Genomic DNA, 19,534 nt, shown 5'->3' with positions numbered 1-19,534 from the left:
ACACTTTGGAAGTATGGAATTGTGGGCTCTTTCCACTGGGACAGAATCCTGCCCTGGGAAGATCATAGGCTTTGCAGAAAGATCATTGAAGTGTGAATTGAGGATCTGTCACTTACTAGCTGTGTGAACTTAGGAAAACTACACAACCTCTCTGAGCTTCAGCTGCGTTGTCTGCAAAATGGGGACACCAATACTTACCTCTCAGGGCTGCACAAGATACCTTATGTTAGGTCCTAAGCACCTCACCCTGGTGTTGGGGCACTGGCCCCAGGCAGGGCAGAGGCCTGGAGCCCTGAGCGCCAGCTCTAAAGCCAGCAGCCCATCTTTAGCTCTGGACTCAGCACTCCTCTGGCGAGGTGAGCCAGACCCACTGCTTGGTGGACCTACCTCCACTGCCCCTTCGGGAGCACCTGCCTCTCCGGCTACGGCTACGGGGAATGAGATCTCCTAAAGCCAGTCCTTGGCAAGGAGGGCGGGACCATCAGCGGACTTGGTGGTATTCCTCGGGTGCGTCAAACGTGGGGTATTCGGGGGAAGGGGGCGCCGAGGTTGGAGACCGCGGGTCCCCCACGGCCTCAGCTTCGGGAGTGGCATCCCGGCGCTCGCAGATCCCGGCCCTGCCCCCCGCCCTCCAGGGTCCGGGCCCGGGGCGGGCAAGCCGCTACCTGCGCGCGTGCCGGGCATTCCTGCCGCCGCCGCGCCGCCGCGCCCGGGCCGCCATGGGCCTGGTGCCGGCCGCGCGGGCCTCCTCCGGCTGCCGCGCCTGCCCGCGGCCGCCCTGCCGCCTGCCCGCCTGCTGCGCGCCCGCCGCCCCAGGTAGGGCGGGACCGGGTGCGGGCGTCCGCCGAGGGAGCGGCGTCCGACCGGGGTGTCCTCGCACCCGGGACTGGCGTGACGGGCGGGGGTGGCTGCGCGCGCGCGTCGTGGGGCCGGGCGAGTGGGGGGTGCCAGCGCCAGACCCGTGTGCCCTGGGGGAGCGGGGTGCGCGGCATCCCCGGGCGGAGGCCGAGGCTGGGCGCCCGGCGTGCGGAGGTGGGAGCAGAGGCAGGGAGGGCGCCAGGCTTGCAAAGCACGCCACCCCCGACACACACTGGGGGGACCACGCGCAGTGCGCGCCCTGGGCTACCGACCCCCGCCAGGGCTCACCTTCCCGGGCCTCATGCAGGCCACTGTGCAGGGCGCGGAGCTGGTCCCCACCGGGGCGCCGGCGGGACCACCTCTGCCCTGGGGCTTGCCCTGAGCAGGACCCCCCCCCCCCCAAAGCAGGCCACCTCTCACAGTTTTCTCTCTCCCGCCGGCTTCATTCAGCCTGTTGGTTGGCGAGACCTGGGTGGGCAGGAGGAGGCAGGGAACGGTTTTCAGCTGGGAGCCACTAACCGGTGGGCTTTGGATTTTTACAGCCCTCAGAACCGCTCTAATGTTCTCCAGCACCTAGAACCCACCTGGCACATGGACACAAGTGCTGGAGTGATGGAAGGGTGCTTTTACAAACTCGGGTGGGTGCAGGAGAATGGCACATTTCCCGAGAAGGGGAGATGAGAGCAAGAAGGGATTACCCAAAGTTTGTGGGAGAGAATTTTAGAATTATTTTCCTCATTGTGTCTGTTCTCTGACTGTGGCTGCCTCGGTCCCTTGCCACTGGAGAGAGCCCTAGTGTCTTTGGAGCAGGCCTGAGAGAGCCCTGCTCAGGGGATCAGGGATCAGCTCCAAGAGGGAATGGAATCCCAGCTGTCTCTCTTTCCTGCTGGGGCCATGGGGGTGGGATTGGCAGGCAGAGCCCAGCTTCAGCATGCCTGGTGTGGTAGGCGCTCCCCTGGCTGCTCACAGCCCTATGAAGTGGCAGTGAACTGGGAGGCTCAGAGAGGGTGAGGTCACAGGGACAGGAATTCAGCCTGTAGGCTTCCTGCTCCTGTATGGGATTCCGGGGAGAGGGGAGTGAGAGACAGTCTTTGCCAGAGAGCAGCTGGCATGCGAGGAGGCCTGGCCCAGTTCTGAGCCCGTCTGCAGGTTCATCCAGAGGAAAAGCAGCTGCTGCCAGTTTCCTCTCCAATGGCAGAGCCGGTGCTTTGTGAAGAGCGTGGGCCGGGACGTCGAGGAACCTGCACACTGGCTGGGTTTCCAGGGATCTGACAAACCTACTGGAACTGGTTCTTGGCAAGGCTTCTGCTCCGAGATGTGCCAAGAGGGCTGAGAGAGTTCGGTGTGGCTGTTTCAGGCCCTACCAGGCTCTGTCAAAGAGACCCTGGCACAGGGAGTGGCGGGCCAGGCGCCTGGGCAAGGGCAGCCAGGCCCTGTAGCAGAGCACAGGGTGCCCCCAGTAGGAGAGAGCTTGGGAAGGAAGCCTGCAAGGCTGAGCTGGAATGGGGCTTTCCCCTGGGGCTCCCCAAGGCATTTCCCCTCAGTGGGTGGCAAGTGGGGCAGCTTGCACAGGAAGCCTGCACAGGGTCTCCTGCAAGGCTCCACGTGGCCTTGCTGGGAATGTGGGCCCAATTCTGTGGCCTGGTGGTGGGGGTGGGAGGGCAGGGCCTCGGGGCAGCCCCTCAAGACAGGTGTGATCATTCCCGTGTTATGGATGGAAAAACTGAAGCCCAGGAAAGGGGGTCACTCTGCTCCTCAACGACTTAGCCAGGATGGGCACCTAGATCAATGTAGATGTGGGCTTGGGATCTTTGTCTTTATGGCCTATGTCTTTGACCATCATCTGCTGCCTGTGTCCCCACCCCCACCCCCAGCCTGGCATTGGCCAGGCTCAGCCCTTGGAGGGCCTCTGGGGGAGGTTCCTCGTTTCCCAGAGCCCCGAGCTTATGGGGTCTTCTTCCAGACTTTTCAATCATGCTTCCTCATGCCCACCCTCTTACCCCCGGGGTCCACGTCATACCCCATCCGGGTCTGCCTTTGGGCCTCTCCTCATGTGCCAGGCCCCCTCCCCGCTTCGAGCTCGGGTTCCTGGGTACCTCCCTTTCCTGGCTCTCACAGTCCTGTTTAGGGCTGGTGGGGAAAGTGCTCAAGAGGCTTCCTGGGGGAGACGTTGGTTGTGCTGAGGTTTGGAGGGGCCCCAGCAGAGACTCAGCACCTGTGAACTGTGGGGCCTGCCCTGAGGCAGCCGTGCTGTGCCTGGCCCGGGCTCTGCATCCAGAGGCTGGTGGAGGAGGTGGGGTGGGGAACAGCGCCTGGCCTGCCTGCCAAGTTGGGACTTTACCCTGGGGGCTGGGGGTTGGGTGGGGGGGGAGGCAGCGAAGCTTTCCAGCAGAGAAGCCCTGGCAGTATTTACATGTTTCTAGCCCTCTGGGCAGCTCCAAGACTCTAATATCTAGAGCAGGGCTGGGCCCACATGCGGGAGTGATGGAAGAGTGGAGGGACAGAGACAGGACAGATGTCTTGGGGATAGAAGATAGGAGAGCAGGAAAGGCTGGCGCCAAGCAGAGGCTAGATGGAATTACCCAAGATCTGTGTCTGTCTAGAGAGAATTTTAGAATTCTTTTCCTCAGTGTCTCTCTCCTGACTGTGCCTCAGTCACCTGTGAGCTGAGGGTGGGGAGCTGAGTGCAATAATGGGACTGCAGACGGCCTGGACCATGTATTCCTCCTTCATTCAGTGCTCTGCCACTTCTGCTCCAAGCTCAGCACTGGCTCGGCCTGGGGAGAGGCAGGTGGCCCCTGGCCAGACACCGGGCAGAGGTGACCGCCTTCATACCAGCTCAGATAGAGGGCCTGGGAGACTGAGAGCAGGGCTGTGCTGACAGGAGGATCTGGGTCAGCTCACATAGGAGGGGACATCTGAGCTGTTCCCAGGGGCTAGTAAGGCATTTGCACAGGCTGAAGGGGAAGAGGCTTCCAGGTAGAGTGACCTGTGCTCTGTGCAAGGGCCAGGCAGCGGGAAAGCAGACCTATCCAGGATGGTCAGGTGGTGGGGAAAATGTTGCTGAAAGGCATGTGTGCCTGAGCTGGGAGACGGTTGTGGAAGATGCAAGGCTCCCTCCCTCCCTCCCTCGGAGACCCCCTTGCTCAGGGGACCCCCTGTATGTCCTCTGCCTTCTCATTGAAGGTTCCTAGCAGATGCCCTTGGTCAGGACAGCATGACTTCCCATTTCTACTTTCTGTGCGTCGGGACACCTCTCCTGGTTTGTCCTGAGCTCAGTGCCCTTGAAGGACGTCTGTGCCTTTCAGGTCAAAGCAGAAAAGCTGAACCTGACAAAGCCACATGAGGAAAGTGTGCGCTGGGTGTGGTAGGAACTGGAGGATGAGCAAGTGCGTGGACTATACAAGGGCACAGATGTCACTGAACTCCAGCAGTGTTGCTGTTTGGGAATTAGGACCTGGTGCCACCAGATCTGTAGGCCTTTTAAGCTTGAAAAATCCAGATTCTTATATGAAATCTCTTGATTTTTAAATAACTAATTGTGAAATGTTTCAAATACTATCCTCGCTAAACAAGAGCGTCTTGAACCCACGTGGCCCATTGTTGCACACGGGTGTTGAGCCCTGCGTGAAGTGAGAGGGAACTGTGACTCTGTGTGGCCAGGACCAGCCCAGGCCTCTCAGTGGTGGCCCTGGGGACTCCTCAGGCAGGGTTCTTGTCAGAGCTGCCCTGGCAGCCACCACGCAGCTCTGTGGCCACATCAGCCCCTCTGCTCAAGGCTGTTGACTGGCCCTCTGCCCCTCTGGCCCTACCCTGTGGGACGGGGCAGCGGGGCGCTCCCATCAAGTCCCAGGGGTCAGACAGCTATTCTTTTCTTGTCCGTATTGTAGTCTCTACTTACCTCTGCCTGTGCCCAGTGACCGTGACTTTGGGAACTGCTGGTGAGGAAAGACAGGAGACACACAGGAAGCTGGGCTGGTGGGAGGGAGCCTCCCACAGGGATCCGTGCACCAGTGTCCTGGGAAACAGCACTGTGGGCCTGGGACCAGGCGGCCGGGGTGGAACCTTGACCCGGCCACATGCTGAGCGAACTTGGGCAGGGCCTTAAATCCCTGTGCCTCTCAGTGTGTTCATCTGAAATATCAGGATGATGGTGATAACGGTAATAGTGTCTAAGTTGTTAAACTGTATGAGGATTAAATGAATTGATGTGTGTAAAGTACTTAGGACAGCACCTGGTAACACACGAGCCATGTTAGCTATTTCAGCACACTTTCCACATACACGCACGTGCATACACACATGCTCCCCTGTGCATATCCATGCACACACAAATGCACATATGCACACACAAACCCACACGCACGTGCACACATGCACACACACATTCTTTCTAAAACTGATGGCATTGCTGGTGCACTCTAAGTGAGCATGTTTTCTAGAAGGGCATGATGTCATCGCCCAGGTTCGGGGTATTCTGGCTTTGGTCAAGCAGGGAGAGAAGGAACACTTACTGATGCCTTAGGGACTGATGTGTCTTATTTCAAATTATTATTGCAAAAAGCCCTTGTACGTGGAGCGCCACGTCGGCTCCCCGATTCCTGCCAGGACTCAGTGCCACGGGAGAGACGGAACCTCTTACCTGCTGGCTCACCATCCAGGTGCTGGGAAACCACCTGGCGGGGCGCGTCCCCCAGGGACCACAGACCTACCTGGACAGAATGGAGCTGCGGCACATGCGCCTGGCACACTCCTAAAGCCGCCCTGCAGGGAAGGTCTTGCCTCTTGGATAACGGGCATGTCAGAGTCCTCAGAAAGCTTAGGGCTGGAGCAGGCCGTTTCTCCGGTTACTCTCGTTGCGAGGTAGAACCTTTGTGGATCTCATCTCCTTCCACTCTGCCTGAGCTGCCGGGAACCTCAGCCCAGTCATACACTTAGTTGTCACAGCTTTTCTCAGTCAAAGGGTCTTCTTTCCCTGGAGTCCATTTGCTTTCTTGTCCTGTACTAAATGTTTTGGATCTTTTGCTTCCCGATTTTTTTTTTTTTTTGCACACGTAGCATACAAAAAAATGTACACAAGTGTCGTTTAATGATTTTTCTCAAAGTGAATACAACTGGGTACATAGTACCAAGGTCCAGAATCAGAGCATAACCAACACCCCAGAAGCGCCTCAGGCCCCTCTGGGCACTGACCCACGGAGGTAACCATGTCCTGACCTGCTTTTGCATTTTACATACATGGAATCATGGAGTGTGTGCTCAGGGTCGGGCTTCTGCATTGTCTTTTGTTTGCTTTTTAATGTGTTGTTTTATTCTTAAATTTAAAAAAACGTTGGTAAAATAGAGCTAACATAAAATTTACCATGTTAACCATTTTTAAGTATACAACTCAGGGGCATTAAGTATATTCGTAATGTGCAACTATCACCACCATTCATCTCCAGAATTCATTCCATCTTGTAAAACTGAAACTCTGTCCCCATTAAACATTAACTCCCCACCGCCTGCCCTCCAGCCCATGGCAACCACCCTTCTACTTTCTGTCTCTATGATTTTGATTATTCTAAGTACCTATATCAGTGGAATCATGCAATATTTGTCTTTTTGTGACTGGATTTTTGGTTTAATTATTGGTTTAGTGTCCTCAAGGACCATCCATGTTGTAGCCTGTGTCAGAATTCCCTTCCATCTTAAGGCTGACTCATACTCCATTGTGTGTATACATGACATTCTGTGTATCCAGTCATCCGTCAATGGACATTCGGGGTGTTTCCACCTCGGGCTATTGTGAATGATGCTGCTGTAATCATGGGTGTATAAATATATGCTGAGGTCTGCTCTCAGCTCTTTTGGGTATAGGTCTAGAAGTGGAATTGCTGGGTCATATGGTAATTCTGTTTTAATTTTTTGGAGAAAACTTCATGTTGTTTTCCGCAGTAGCTGAACCGTTTTATATTCTCACCAACGGTGCACAAGAGTTCCCATTTCTCCACCTCCTTGCCAACATTTGTTCTGTTCTGTTTTTGTTTTGTTGCTGTTGTTTTTAATAGTAGCCATCCTTATAGGTGTGAGGTAGTATGTCATTGTGCTTTTGATTTGTGTTTCCTTGGTGCTGCTCACTGCTGTGGAGTCATGATTATGTTTCCACATGAACAAGTCATCTGTCTTGTCGGATGAGCGGTGCCCCATCTCTTCTCATTGCTGTCTGGTGTTCCGCCGTGTGAGCAGACCAGGTGTATCTGCTTGTTCTGCTGATGGGCATTGGGTGGTATCCCAGTTGCAGGGATTGCAAGTAGTGCTGCTAAGAACATTCTAGAGCCTGTCTTTTGGTGGACATTGTCCTGAGTTTTTAAATGGAAACCACTCCTCTTTGGAGGTCAGTGTTGCATAAATAAATCAATCAATAAAATGCACAATGCGCATTCCCCAACGGCCCTTCAAAGGTTCCTCAGGATTGGACAAGCTCTACGGGACTGGGCAGGCCGCCTGTCTGCTGTGCCCTCCTGCTTTCTGTCCCAGGTGGCCCAGGGTCCAGCCAGCCGCAGTGTGCCCTTGTAGTTTCCAAGTTGCTCCCTCAAGAGCAGCTACCTTGGGCGCTGACAGCACCCCCGCCCTCTGTTGTCCCAAGCGCCCACCCCCGCTGCTGAGCCGGATAGCTGAGGGTGTGACCAGGGATCTTTCTGTGCCCAGGGATCTTTGGGCAGCGCCTGGAGGACACAGTCCATCATGAGCGGAAGTATGGCCCGCGCCTGGCCCCCCTGCTGGTGGAGCAGTGTGTGGATTTCATCCGGGAGCGCGGGCTCACCGAGGAGGGCCTCTTCCGCATGCCGGGCCAGGCCAACCTGGTGAGGGACCTGCAGGACTCCTTTGACTGTGGGGAGAAGCCACTGTTTGACAGGTGAGCTCGTGGGGGAGGTGTGAGATGGGGCCACCTGCCCATTGGCCCCTTGCTGGGGCTCCTCCCAAGGTGCCAGCTCCAGTGGCAGGAGTGGGCCGGCACCCGGGAGCCCTGGCAGCAGGAGGGTGGGCAGGATTGTTCCTCACACCGGTGCGTGTGTGCTCAGCCAGCCCCCTGCCAATGGTCCTCGCTCAGGGCCCCCAGCAGCTCTAGGTGTCAGGGTGGATCCTGCCGCAGATGAGGCCAGCCACATCCATGGAGGCTCTTTTCACTGCGGACGCCCCTAAACCCTACCCAGGCAGGAGATAGAACCTCGACCGCTCCATTCAGGACCCCTGGCCCTCTGCAGGGTCCGTTTCGGGGCTCTGTTTCCTGGGGGGACCAGGAGGGAGCAGCAGCTGTGGCCCCATAGCCTCTCAGGTTTTGGGGTGGGGAGAGTCTCTTCCACCTGCCCTGGGCCAGAGCCGTCCTAAGCCATCGCTGGGGCTTCCCAGGTTCTGAGCTCCACCCTCAGGGTGAGTCAACCTCACTAAGAGCTCAGGGTCTAAGAGCAGGGAGGTGGAGCTGTTTGGGGGCCTCTTCTCTTTGACAGGACCCTACCCATTTGGGGCAGTTTTACGGAGAAAGTTCTTCCTGCATCCAGCCTACCCTCGCCTCCATGGAGCCTCACACATGAGGCCCCTTTTGCCCCAGGAGAGGCTCACGGGTTTCTACCCACAGCACTGGCCTTGCCAGGTCTTTTCTGGGGCAGAATACCCTCAGTCCCTTCAGCTTCTGCCCAAACCCATCACCGTAGCCAGGAGAGTGTCGCTTCCTTGCTTTAGATGTGGAGCCTGGGACTGACCACCATCCCCCAGAGGAGGGCTGCCCAGGAGGGCACAGGGTCCCTTTGTCTGGAGCCTCCTGAAGCTCCGTCTCGCTCCTCTGAGCATGTGGTCCGTGCTGAGCCGCTGCCAGCCATTGCTCCTCCATCCTATGCCTGTGTGGCCCAGGTTGTGCGTGGAGAGGGCTCCTGTGATTCCTGCAGACCCGCCCTTGCCGTTGGCTCTGGATGCTCTGGGGCATCTGACACCATTCTTTCTCGCTTTCTACCATCTCCAGGGTGCTCCTCTGGCCCTGACACAAGGGTCCGAAGGCTCCTCTCCTCATTCATCCCCTGACAGAGGGTTCCTGGGGCTGCTCCCCTCACCTGCTGGGGGCAGAGGCATTCCAGGGTAGTCTTACTCCCTGGGTGCAGACACAATCTGCACTGCAAAGAACTCCAGCCAGTGTCCTAGTCAGCCTCCTGCATAGAGCACCGGGCCTGGAAGTGTCAGTCACCAGAGCTGTCCCATACCCATCCTGTCCCACACCCGGGCCTCCCACCTGGGAGGATCTCCTCGGGCCAGAGCTGGCTCTGGTGACTCTTGCAACAGCCCTTTGTTACTTCACTCAGCTTACTTCACTGCTTCCCGACTGAGAGCACCCCGAGGCGTAGGGGTGTGGCCATGAACAGGACAGACCAGGTACTGCCCTCGGGGCCAGGACACCTGGCAAACAAGTGCACGCACACAGGGAACCAGCACGGCTCAGTCCTGGCCTGGTGGGCAAGCTTGGACGAGGTGCCAAGACTGAAGTCCAGGGCCTGATCCTAGAGCCCAAACCTGGAGCCCACGTCACCCTGGGCAGCTCTGAGCTAGGAGCAGGACAGTGAGGCCTGGGAGGGACGCATAGGGTGCTGGGACACTGGGGTGCTGGGGCGCCGGGGCCCTGGGAATGGGGTGAGGAGCACAGAGCTCGCGCACCCATTGTGTGCCGGGAACCCAGAGGCCAGGGGAAGGGTCTGGCCTCTGACCTGCCCTGCCCCTGGTGGCCTCTGTGTGCTTTGATATGGGCCCTCCCCTTCCATCAGAGTGCAAGTGAGGGGTGGGGCAAGCTGGGGCGTGGGCTAGAACAGCTGTGTCCCTGGCTCTCCACCCCCCACCCCTCAGGAGTTTTGCAGCTCCCATGTCACCATGCAGAGGACACTGGGGTGGCCATGAGGCCCACAGAAGGGGACCGGTCACTGCCACTAGTTCCCTGGCCAGCTGTCCCAGGACCCTTTCTCTGGGAGCCAGCCTGGGGCCGTGTGAGTCTTCCCACCCAGAGCAGCGGCAGGGCCCTGGGGCTTCTGCAGCAGACTTTCCATGGGGGAGACACTACCAGTCCTGAGGACGGACCCAGACCTGAGGTGCAAGGGTTCTGCGCAGGAGCCTGGGCTGCGGCTTGTCTCTCAACTAGAGCTCCAGCAGTACCCTGCCACCTGTCTCGGGCCCTGGGCACGCTCCGGGAAGCAGCCGGGCCTTCCTTTGAGCAGGGCAGTGGATGCAGATGCAGCCTCCACCCCTCTGCGTGTCTTCCTTGTGCGCGTGCACACACACACACACACTGTGCAAGGGCGTGCCGTGGGGGCGTTGGGGTGCTGGTCGCTCCCGCAGTCCCTGGCAGCCACGCCTCACGTGTTCCCCCCCGCCCCCCGCAGCACCACAGATGTGCACACAGTAGCCTCCCTGCTGAAGCTCTACCTGCGGGAGCTTCCCGAGCCTGTGGTCCCCTTCGCCAGGTATGAGGACTTCCTCAGCTGCGCCCAGCTGCTCACCAAGGATGAGGGGGAGGTTAGTGGCTCACGGGGCCGGCCTGGGAGGTCGGGCTATGGAATCAGGACATAAAACTCTCACTTGCACCATTTTTCATGGCACGGAGATCCTTGCCTGCAGGCTGCTCGGAGTGTGTGTGTGTGGGGTGCAGCGTTGAGCACCCTGCCCTGTGGGGTGGGGGGCTGGAGCATTCCCTCTGTGTATGGCCTCCCCCCATTCCCCCGTGTGAGGGGCTAGTCTCTGGGAGGGGCAGGGACCTCCTAAAGCAGGCCGTGTTCTGGGCATGCCCCAAGTACACCCCACAGTAGGCACTCCTCCTCCTACTCCTACTCCTACACCTACTTCAGCCTACCCAGGCCGCACCCGGGTCAGAAACAGCCAGACCTTCCATCTGTTTATATCCTGCCTCCTCCCCAAAGAATTTGAGACAGGACAGAGGCTCCCCCCCACCCCCCCACAGGTGCCTGCCTGGGGAAGGACTGTTTGCCCTCCCTGTAGCCAGCCATGTGGGAGATGAGGGGTCTTTATCTGGCAAATATTTGTGTCTAGATAGATAAGTGAGGAGAGCTGGCCCTGACATTCCGCGGTGGCCCTGCAGAGGCACGTGCTCACACCAGTCCCCCAAAGGAAATCTGTCGGCCCAGGAGGTCACAGGCCTGGCTGCCCCCTGGATGGAGGTGGTGGTGCCCTCTGGTCACCTGGGGGGGCTGCATGGGGGCTGGAGATCTGGCCTCGGTGCTGGCCACCCCCACCCCCAGTCCACTTGCCCCCTCCTCACCTCCCCACCACCTCTTCCTCAGTGAGACAAGGGCCCGTTGCTGGTCTCTGAAATGCTGTCTTTCTCTTTCAATATCAAGGGAACTCTGGAGTTGGCTAAACAAGTGAGCAGCCTTCCCCTGGCTAATTACAACCTGCTCAGATATATCTGCAAGTAAGTGGTGGGGGTGGGGGGGTGAGGCTGGCTCATTCTCCCCGACTGACTGCTCCCGAGTGTCAGTCAGCCAACAGGGGACATACAGGAACACGGTTGCCGGGAGCACAAAGCTTGCCGTCACTGTGAGCAGGCAGTGTTCAGGCGCCCTGCGGAGCATTCCAGAAGGAAAGGGGCACGCTGCTGTCCTTTCTGCCTTCTCCGAGTGCCTCTCCCCATCCCCGCCCCCAGGCGTCTGCCTCTTGAGCACGACCTCTGCTCAGGCACTGAGAAGGAGCATGCGGGGCAGCCCTCACCCAGTCCAGGCTGGGGTCTCTGGGCCTTGCCGGACATTTGCCCCCTCTGCCGGTGAGACAGTCATGTGTCCTCTTTCCATGCTGACAACTGGCGTGTGTCCCACTGGCCTTTGCTTCTGCTGGACCCTCTTGGACCCCAAGGGAAGCTCTGTGCTCTTGGAGCTGGCAGTGGCAGCTGTGCCCAGCAGCTGTGGGAATGTGTGGGCGTGGCTGGGCGTGGGCACCAGGCAGCTGCTAGCGGAGCTGGCATCGGGATTTGCTTCTCCGCCAACTGCCTCTTCCTTACTTGGCAGATTTCTGGACGAAGTTCAGTCCCACTCAAATGTCAACAAGATGAGCGTTCAGAACCTGGCAACTGTTTTTGGACCTAATATACTTCGGCCACAAATGGAAGACCCAGTGACCATGATGGAGGGTAATGGGGCCTGCATGGCATGCTGGGTACCTCTGGGCTGGGCTCACCTTGGTCCTGGGCAAGTCGTCCGAACCGTCGTGCCAGGCCAGCAGGAGGGGTGGCTCCATCCCTGGGGACCTCCTCACCGCCCCTCCCACAGAGGGTCCAGCTATAAAGGCCAAAGGACCTTTGCCCTGTGGATGGTGACAGTAGGTTGTTGGTGCCTTAGAATGACAGGAGAGGCTGAGGGTGGAGAAGCTGAGTGCCCTTGCCCTTGAATACACACAGATGTTTTTGCTTTACTTAAATAATTTTCAATTAAGTAATTGTCACAGGCTGCTTCTGGATGTCAGAGCTCTGCAAACACTGGGGAATTTCTCTTCAATAATGATAATAATACAAACAGCAGCAATATCAGCTGCTTTCCATATGCCAGGGCCTCTACTAAGAGCTTTACTTGTGTCACCTCATTGTAATCTTCATGAGCTGCAGTTACTGACCCGTTTCCCAAATGAGGGACATGAGGCCAGGAGAGGCAAGGTGTCAGCCAGACTTGCCAAAGGGTCCAGGTGCAAGCTGGCCTGGAAATGGGAGCCTGTTCTTGGAAACCCATGGAAGACCTGCAGGAGCTAGGATGAGCCTTGCCGCTTACAGACAGGAAACCCACAGCCAGTCCTGGCTGAGGAGAGCAGAGGCTGAGCAGAACCCACGCGGGACAAACGCCAGCTGGAGCTCACTGACCCTGGCGCCAGGCAAGCTAAGGGCAGAGCTGCCATTCCTTGCTGAGCGTGACTTGGGAGAGATGTGGGGGCGTAGGGATGGTCTGTGAAGCTATTCTGGCCCCCCAAGTTGCGGGCGTGGCCCCTGGGGTGGCACTCCTGCTCAGGTCCCTGCCCCCCTTCGCCTTCCTGGCTGGGTCTCGCACCCCAGGCCCCCAAGCTTCTGCCTGCCAGGTTGCACAACGCACAAAGGTGGAAGCTCGCCCCAGCGACTTTGTGGACTTCCTGCTTCACCCAATGTTCTGGCTTAAGGATTCCTTACTTGATTTTTTTCCAGGATTCTTAGGTACCTGCAGTGGGAGTGTCCACCTAGGCATTCCACCTTCCTTATCACCCGAGAACCTCCCGGCTCTCTGGTCTTTGTTTGGTTGATGTAACAGGAGGGAATGGGGCAGATGAAAGACACCGTGGTCCCTCCACTGCCCCATTTGCTGCTGACACCACCCCCAACCACCACCTGAAAAACCGGGTGCCCCCATATACCACAGGCTGCACCCCAGCAGCCACGGCCTGAGAAGGGGACTGTGTGTGCGCAGAATTGTGTGTGTGTGACTGCGTGTAGGGGTGTGTGTGCCCTCATGTACCTGTAAGACCTCTCTGTGCCCTGGCTCAGCCCTGTGCCCCTGAAGCATGGACACGCAGGCACCAGGGAGTGACCTCGGGCAGCCGAGAGGGCTCTGACACCCAGGGGCCGGTTTCTGGTCACAGCCCGCTCCTCGCTCACCTTGCAGCCCTGATGGCATTGTGCAGGCTTCTTCCCCCACCCAGTTGGGTGGAGGGGGCCTCCTCTGTGCTCCAGGCCCCATGTCTGTCTGTCTGGGGAAGGGGCAGAATCCTTCTGTCTGTGCCTCGATTTGGGGGGTGTAGTGGCCGTCCTTTCCTCCAGCATGGCTGACGGCATGCTCCGGTTGAGTCCTCTCTCGAAGGGCAGCCTGGTGCCGGGCAGCAGGCAGAGCCAGGCACCCTGGGCCCACGCTGGTCTGGAGACATTCACAGCCAGTCCTTTCTCTGTGTGTCTTCTGGGCAGGAACGTCCCTTGTGCAGCACCTAATGACTGTCCTGATCCGCAAACACGGCCAGCTCTTCACTGCGAAAGCCACGGAAGGACCAACCTCCCCGCACAGGGGCACACCTTGCACGGTGGGATGGGGCTCTGTGGGCATCGCAAGGGACAGCCAGGCAGATCCCAGCAGCCCTGGCGCCCCCAGCCTGCCCTCACACAGGACGTCATCTCTGGATGGGGCCACCGTGGCAGCACTCTCTAGAAACTCTGCCCCGGAGAGCCGATGCGGCCCTGCCACCACCAGCCCTGGGAAGAGGATACAGACTTTGCCCAACTGGAAGTCTTCCTTCCGGCAGTCGGGGTCCCGGTCAGGGAGCCTGAAGGTGGGCAGCTCGTCCCTGGAGGTGCCCATCATCTCCTCCGGCGGGAACTGGCTCATGAACGGGCTGTCGTCCCTGCGTGGCCACCACCGGGCCTCACCAGGAGAGCGGCTCAAGGACTCGGGATCCTCACAGAGACTCTCCACCTACGACAACGTGCCCCCGCTCAGCCTCCTCCCCAGCACTCCCAGCGTGGCCAGCATGGCGTGGTCTGGGGCCTCGTCCTGCGACGTCTCTGCCGGGGGCTCCCTCAGCAGCTGCACAGCCTGCCGGGCCAGCAACTCCTCCGTTTGCAGCTCCCTGCACGTGGAGGAGGGCCTGGAGCCCTCTCCCTTCCCCAGCAGCAGCGACGACCACAGATTCCCAGACCTGAGCCGCAGCCTGGATGAGGTGGGCAGCTGCCTCAGTAGCAGCGAGCCCAGCGACCCAGGCAGCCTGGCCCAGGACCATGCCCACCGCTCAGAGGCTCTCCAGGGCCTGGTCACGGAGCTCAGGGCGGAGTTGTGCCGTCAGAGGACTGAGTACGAGACAAGCGTGAAAAGGTAAAGGGCTACAGCCGCTGGGCCAGCGCGAAGCCAGTCTCCCCCTGGCCAGACAGAGCCCTCTTGGCCAGCAGCTCACCAGGCACTGGCCCTGGGCAGTCAACCCCAGGAGATGCCCCCAGGACAGGCTGGGGATGGAGGGGTGGGGGTCGTGTATCTGGGAAAGCCAGAGCAGCAGTCAAAGCGCCATGAGTAACCATTGAAGGAACGAGTCAGAATCTCGGCCTGAGTTGCTCAGAGCACCTTCCATGGAGGGGCTGTGATTGGGGGTTCTTGTGTGGCCCTCAGTCAGGGAGGAGGCAGGCCCCCCGAGGTGTGCTCTGTGCCCGGGGACGTGTCCACATGTAATGCAGGCCCTGGCCAGCCTGGCTGGCTTGTCGGGGATTGAGGAGTCCTTCCCGGACTGGACTCCACTGTGAGCCAATCCCTCCCACTTGCCCTGGTCTCAGGAGGATGGTTTCTGCCCCATTCCAAGGCTTCCGAGCTTGCTCAGTTGGCCCGAGTTCAGTTGTCCCAGCCTCCCTGTGAAGAGGCTGTTTCCAGCTCTGAGAGGCCAGGTTCTCCAGCTAAGGTCACCAGCAGGGCCTGTGCTTCCGTCAGCATCCCAGACTCCTTCGTCCATTTTGCCCAGCTGTCTGACCTCTGAACTCAGTGCCCACCTGCTGGAAGAGGGCGCCAGCGGGTTCTGAGGGCGTCATTTCTCCACCGGAGACTGTGGAGGCAGAAGAGATTCCTGCTTCTGCTTCTGCTTCTGAGCCTGGGATTTCCCCCGGGAGCTGGAACGGTGGTGTCTGACCCTTTGCTTCTGCTGGTAGCCATGTCCTGGGCATGTGCCAGGTGTGTGGCGGCGCTGTGTCTTTGGCGGGTGGATGATAGGAGAAGGGCTTTCAGGGCAGAGGCCCCTGACATGAGGGAGATCAGAGGGTCACAGCAGGCAACGTCTAAGCCAGGACTTGAAGGGCCCATGGGATCCAGCTGAGCGAGGAGGAGAAAGGACACATGTGAGGAATAAAATTGTGGGGAACCCCCACAAATGTAAGCACTGGTTTACCAGGCAGGGGTACCAGTGGGAGCACCTGGCAGGTACAGAGGTAGGTGATTACTGCTGGAGATGAGTGCCCAGGCCAGAGCTGCAGAATGCATGGGCAGTGTTACCACGTGGAGCGGGCCTCAGACAGCCTCGCAGGAGGTCACAGTCAATCTTGCACTTGAACTTGTCATCTTTCACCTTCTTAGAGGCTTGGCTTCTCAGGCTTGGGAAATGCAGTGTTGTTTCGTGGTGGGTTCTGGGTCAGACTGCCTGGGCTCGAGTCCCTGCCCCCCAAGTGCTGACAGTGTCCCGGGCAGGCTCTCTGGGCTGGGTGACCTCACACATTTGTCATGAGGATGAAGTGACACAGAGCCTGCGCATCCAGCGTGCTCAGGAAACCCTCACTAGTCTCATTACCTCCTGCTTGGTGGGGTGGAGGTCAGATAAGTCCCCCAGAGGCACAGGGACAGCAGCAGCCCCTGAAGTCTCCTCCCTGGCGGAGCGGTGCCAGCCATCGTCCTCGTCGGAGCCATGGTCTAGAGTGAGGATGGTCTCTGAGCACAGAAAGGAATGGGGCCCCATCCAGCGGCCTTGGGGAGCACGTCTGCACATGTGGAGTCAGCACTGGGTGTGGTCCGAGGGGGCAGGTAGGCCAAGTTTCTGCTCTGTTTCCCCTGCGCCCTGATTCCTACACTTCCCCAGGGAACACACTGAGTGTCTGTGATATGCCAGACACTGTGCTAGCTGCTGGGGACACAGCTGCGACGGAAACTCAGCAAAATCTCTGCTCTCATTGGTGGTGGGGGGCGCACAGAGACCATGAAGGAGATAGATTGTCAAACATGGGATTTGTAAGGTTAGTTTTAGCTAACCTTACGAACCTTCACAATGAAACAGAAGGGGAGCATGGGGTAGAGGGCTGGAGGGCACTGGTGTAGGGGAGAGGAGCTTGCGAGTCAGTGCTGCTTGCCGGCTGAGGGCAGAGCCGGAGCCCTGGCCAGGAGCTGCCCAGGCCGGGGGCGGCGCGAGGGGAGAGGGGCCGGAGCTGAGTGGGCGGGGGGGGGCAGAGGGCGGGCCCTTTGGGGCAGAGCGTGCTCTGGATTTCATGCCCAGGGAGATTCGAAGTGTCTGGAGGCCTTCAGCACTCCATCACTGACGGGCCCCGGCTGCTGTGTAAGGGCAGCCTGACCAGTTAGGAGACCGCGGGGGTCTCAGCCAGACTGGGGGCGTGGGCCTACGGGGCAGCAGGCGAGATGGGGAGAAGAGCCAGATTCTGAAGGTTTTGCTAAGTGATTAGATGTGGGGGTAAGAGAAAGAACTGACTTAAGGGACATTTTTGTTGTGGCCTAGCCCATGGAAGAAGGTGTTCGCTGAGAGGAGACTGGGGCAGTGGGAGGAGTGGTTGGGGTGAGAGGGTTAGGGGCTCAGCTGTGGACCTGTGAAGTCGGAGGTGCTTGTTCCGTTTCTGAGTGGGTTGGAGGGAGATGCAGATTGAGGGTTGTCAGCACATAGAATGTGCTTCAAGGAGACAGGACGAGGTCCCTCGAGGAGTGGCATGGAGAGGAAGCCGGGGCTCAGGCCCTGAGCTGGAGAGCAGCAGCGATACAGCAGAGGAGCAGAGCAGTGAGGTGCCACGGGGGCCTTCTTTCTGACCCCAGGCCTGTGCTCCGCAGACGGAAGGCGGGGGGAAGGGACGTTTCCCGTGTTCAGTGAGTGAGATGGAGGCCTCGCCTGGCCCTGGCTGGGGGGAAGTTCATACTCGCTGCGTGTGCACCACACACCAGGCATGGTGCTTCTCCGTCCATTGCAGCTATAGTGCTCGGGGGAGATTGTCCCTGCATTTTGCAGAAGAGGACGCCAGGGCTCAGGGAAGTTTCTGTCCTGTCCCTAATCATGTGCCTTGTACGTAGCCAGGCCTGTCCCCAGGGGCTGGGCTCAGTGTCCCGCGGGCCTTACAGGAGCTGGTCGTCTGGCTGAAAAGACGGATGTGCCAACTTCTGTACAGTGCAGTGTCCGCCTCCACAGGAGTACACGGTGTGGCTCTGTGGTGGCCGAAGGAGCAGTATGACCTGCTGGGCAGGATCAAGACAAGCTTCAGAGAAGGAGACACTGAGCTGGGGCGTGAAGAATGAGTAGGGACGGAAGTGACAAGTGCAAGTTGTTGTGTCTGGCTGGGGAGCGGGAGGGGCAGCAGGAGGGCAGCCAGAGGTCAAGGGGCCTCACAGCTCAGCACAGGTGAAAGGACAGTTCCCTGTTCCCGCCAGCGGGGCAGCCATCCCTCTGCAGGACAGCTGGCTGTTCCAGAGGTAAGTGGCTTTACATTTTAGTGATGACTCAGGGAGACCCTCAGCCTTGAGGGCCAGAGGCCCAAGTCCTCACACTGGCATTCCTGGACCACAGGCTGAGGCACCTGCATGGCTGAAGTACGGGATCTGGGGAGGAGCAGAGGGGGCCTGTGCAGCCTCGCCCCATGCCAAGCCTGAGCCCCCGCATGTCCTGCCCCTCCAGGTCCAGCCTGACCACATCCTTCCCCCCATTACGTGCAGTAGGCATGTGGCTGCCAAAACTGGAGCTCGCTTGGCAGGCCCAGAGAGCCAAACTCTAAAACGTATCTTTCTTTTTTATTTTAAAGACTCGAAGAAGGTTCTGCCGACCTGAGGAAACGAATGTCATGGTTAGAGGAAGAATTGGACCAGGAAAAGAAAAAGTATACAATGCTGGAAATAAAGCTGAGGAACTCGGAGAGGGCACGGGAAGACGCTGAGAAGAGGAACCAGCTGCTGCAGAAGGAAATGGAGGAGTTTTTTTCAACCTTGGGAAACCTGACTGTTGGGGCAAAAGGTGCTGGAGCCCCACAGTGAAGGAGCTCACTTTGCTGTGCTGCTGTCCCCCATTCCTGCCAGTCCCTACGCTGTCCCCTCCCTCTCGGCAGTGAGGGCCTCGGGCCTCTGGAGGAGCCAGAAGTCCTTGCAGCTTGGATGTGGGCCGCAGTGGTGCCCGCTGCTCCCGAGCCAGCTGGAGAGAGGAGTCCTGACACCCCGTGGGGTGGGGGGCTGCTGGGAGCTGAGCCCCCGCAGGACCTAGATGCTGTTGTGACTGTGTGGGGCCTGGCGAGGATCAGAGGGGACAGTCCCTTGGCCACCAAAACGGTTGGCACGTGGGATCCGAGTAGCAGCTGGGAACATTTTGCATTCTTTATTAAATTTGCTCTGAAAACATGATGCCTGACTCCTCCTTTACTATCATGCAAAACGGGTTACTGAGTGACCTTGTTTCTGTCAGGTTTGGAAGTCCCCAAGGCTGGAATGCCATGGGGCCCTCAGAAGTCCACGGAACCTCTCTGAGGAGCACCCAGCGGTTATCAGGGTCGGCTGTCAGGGTTGCTGCAGTGGGATGTATGCAAATCCATGAGCTGTCAGCCCCATCTCTCCGTGCTCAAGGGGGCAATTGCCCGCTCCTTCCTTTTCTCTCTGAGCCACCTGGGCCTCCCTCCGCAGCTGGTGTCTGTCCTGAAGCTCCTCTTCCACCGTAACCTGCTTCCCTTTGCTTGGCCCCAGCTCTGTTCCAGGCCGGAGCCTGTGAGAGCTCAGACGGGGGCCATACTCCCTGCTGCCGAACCTGGGCTTGTGCAGGGTGACAGGGCACAGGTGGGAAGAAGTGAGCCAAGGTGCTGGGACATGCCCTCTCGCTGTCCAGGTGCCCACGCCTCAGACTATGCCCAGCTCCCTTGCAGATTTCCCTCGAAGGAGTGCTCATCTCTCTCCCTCCTCCAGTTCATCCTCAGACTTCGAGGCTCCAGTTAGGGCAG

At 58.8% G+C, this 19,534-nt stretch overlaps 1 protein-coding gene across 6 annotated transcripts in view; it reads left to right on the top strand.

The window, feature by feature from the left end:
- The window catches only part of ARHGAP22 (Rho GTPase activating protein 22), a gene marked incomplete at its 5' end in the record, with an annotated part of 210,854 nt that extends 191,907 nt beyond the window's left edge, over positions 1 to 18,947 (top strand). For 4 of the 6 annotated variants that reach the window (XM_081074518.1, XM_081074520.1, XM_081074519.1 and 1 more), the window contains 6 exons: positions 7,549 to 7,756; positions 10,257 to 10,389; positions 11,229 to 11,302; positions 11,892 to 12,013; positions 13,799 to 14,696; positions 18,359 to 18,947. In XM_081074518.1, the coding sequence (XP_080930644.1) occupies positions 7,549 to 7,756; positions 10,257 to 10,389; positions 11,229 to 11,302; positions 11,892 to 12,013; positions 13,799 to 14,696; positions 18,359 to 18,587 (1,664 nt within the window). In that variant the 3' untranslated portion in view covers positions 18,588 to 18,947. Of the gene's footprint in view, positions 1 to 711; positions 817 to 7,548; positions 7,757 to 10,256; positions 10,390 to 11,228; positions 11,303 to 11,891; positions 12,014 to 13,798; positions 14,697 to 18,358 lie in introns of those variants that run through there. The other 2 variants (XM_081074522.1, XM_081074523.1) reach the window with 2 other exon arrangements.
- Between the last annotated feature and the right edge of the window lie 587 nt (positions 18,948 to 19,534).

The sequence above is a fragment of the Rhinolophus hipposideros genome, assembly GCF_964194185.1.
Source record: "Rhinolophus hipposideros genome assembly, chromosome: 15".
Lineage (NCBI taxonomy): Eukaryota > Metazoa > Chordata > Mammalia > Chiroptera > Rhinolophidae > Rhinolophus > Rhinolophus hipposideros.
This window is presented reverse-complemented; position numbering and strand designations above follow the sequence as displayed.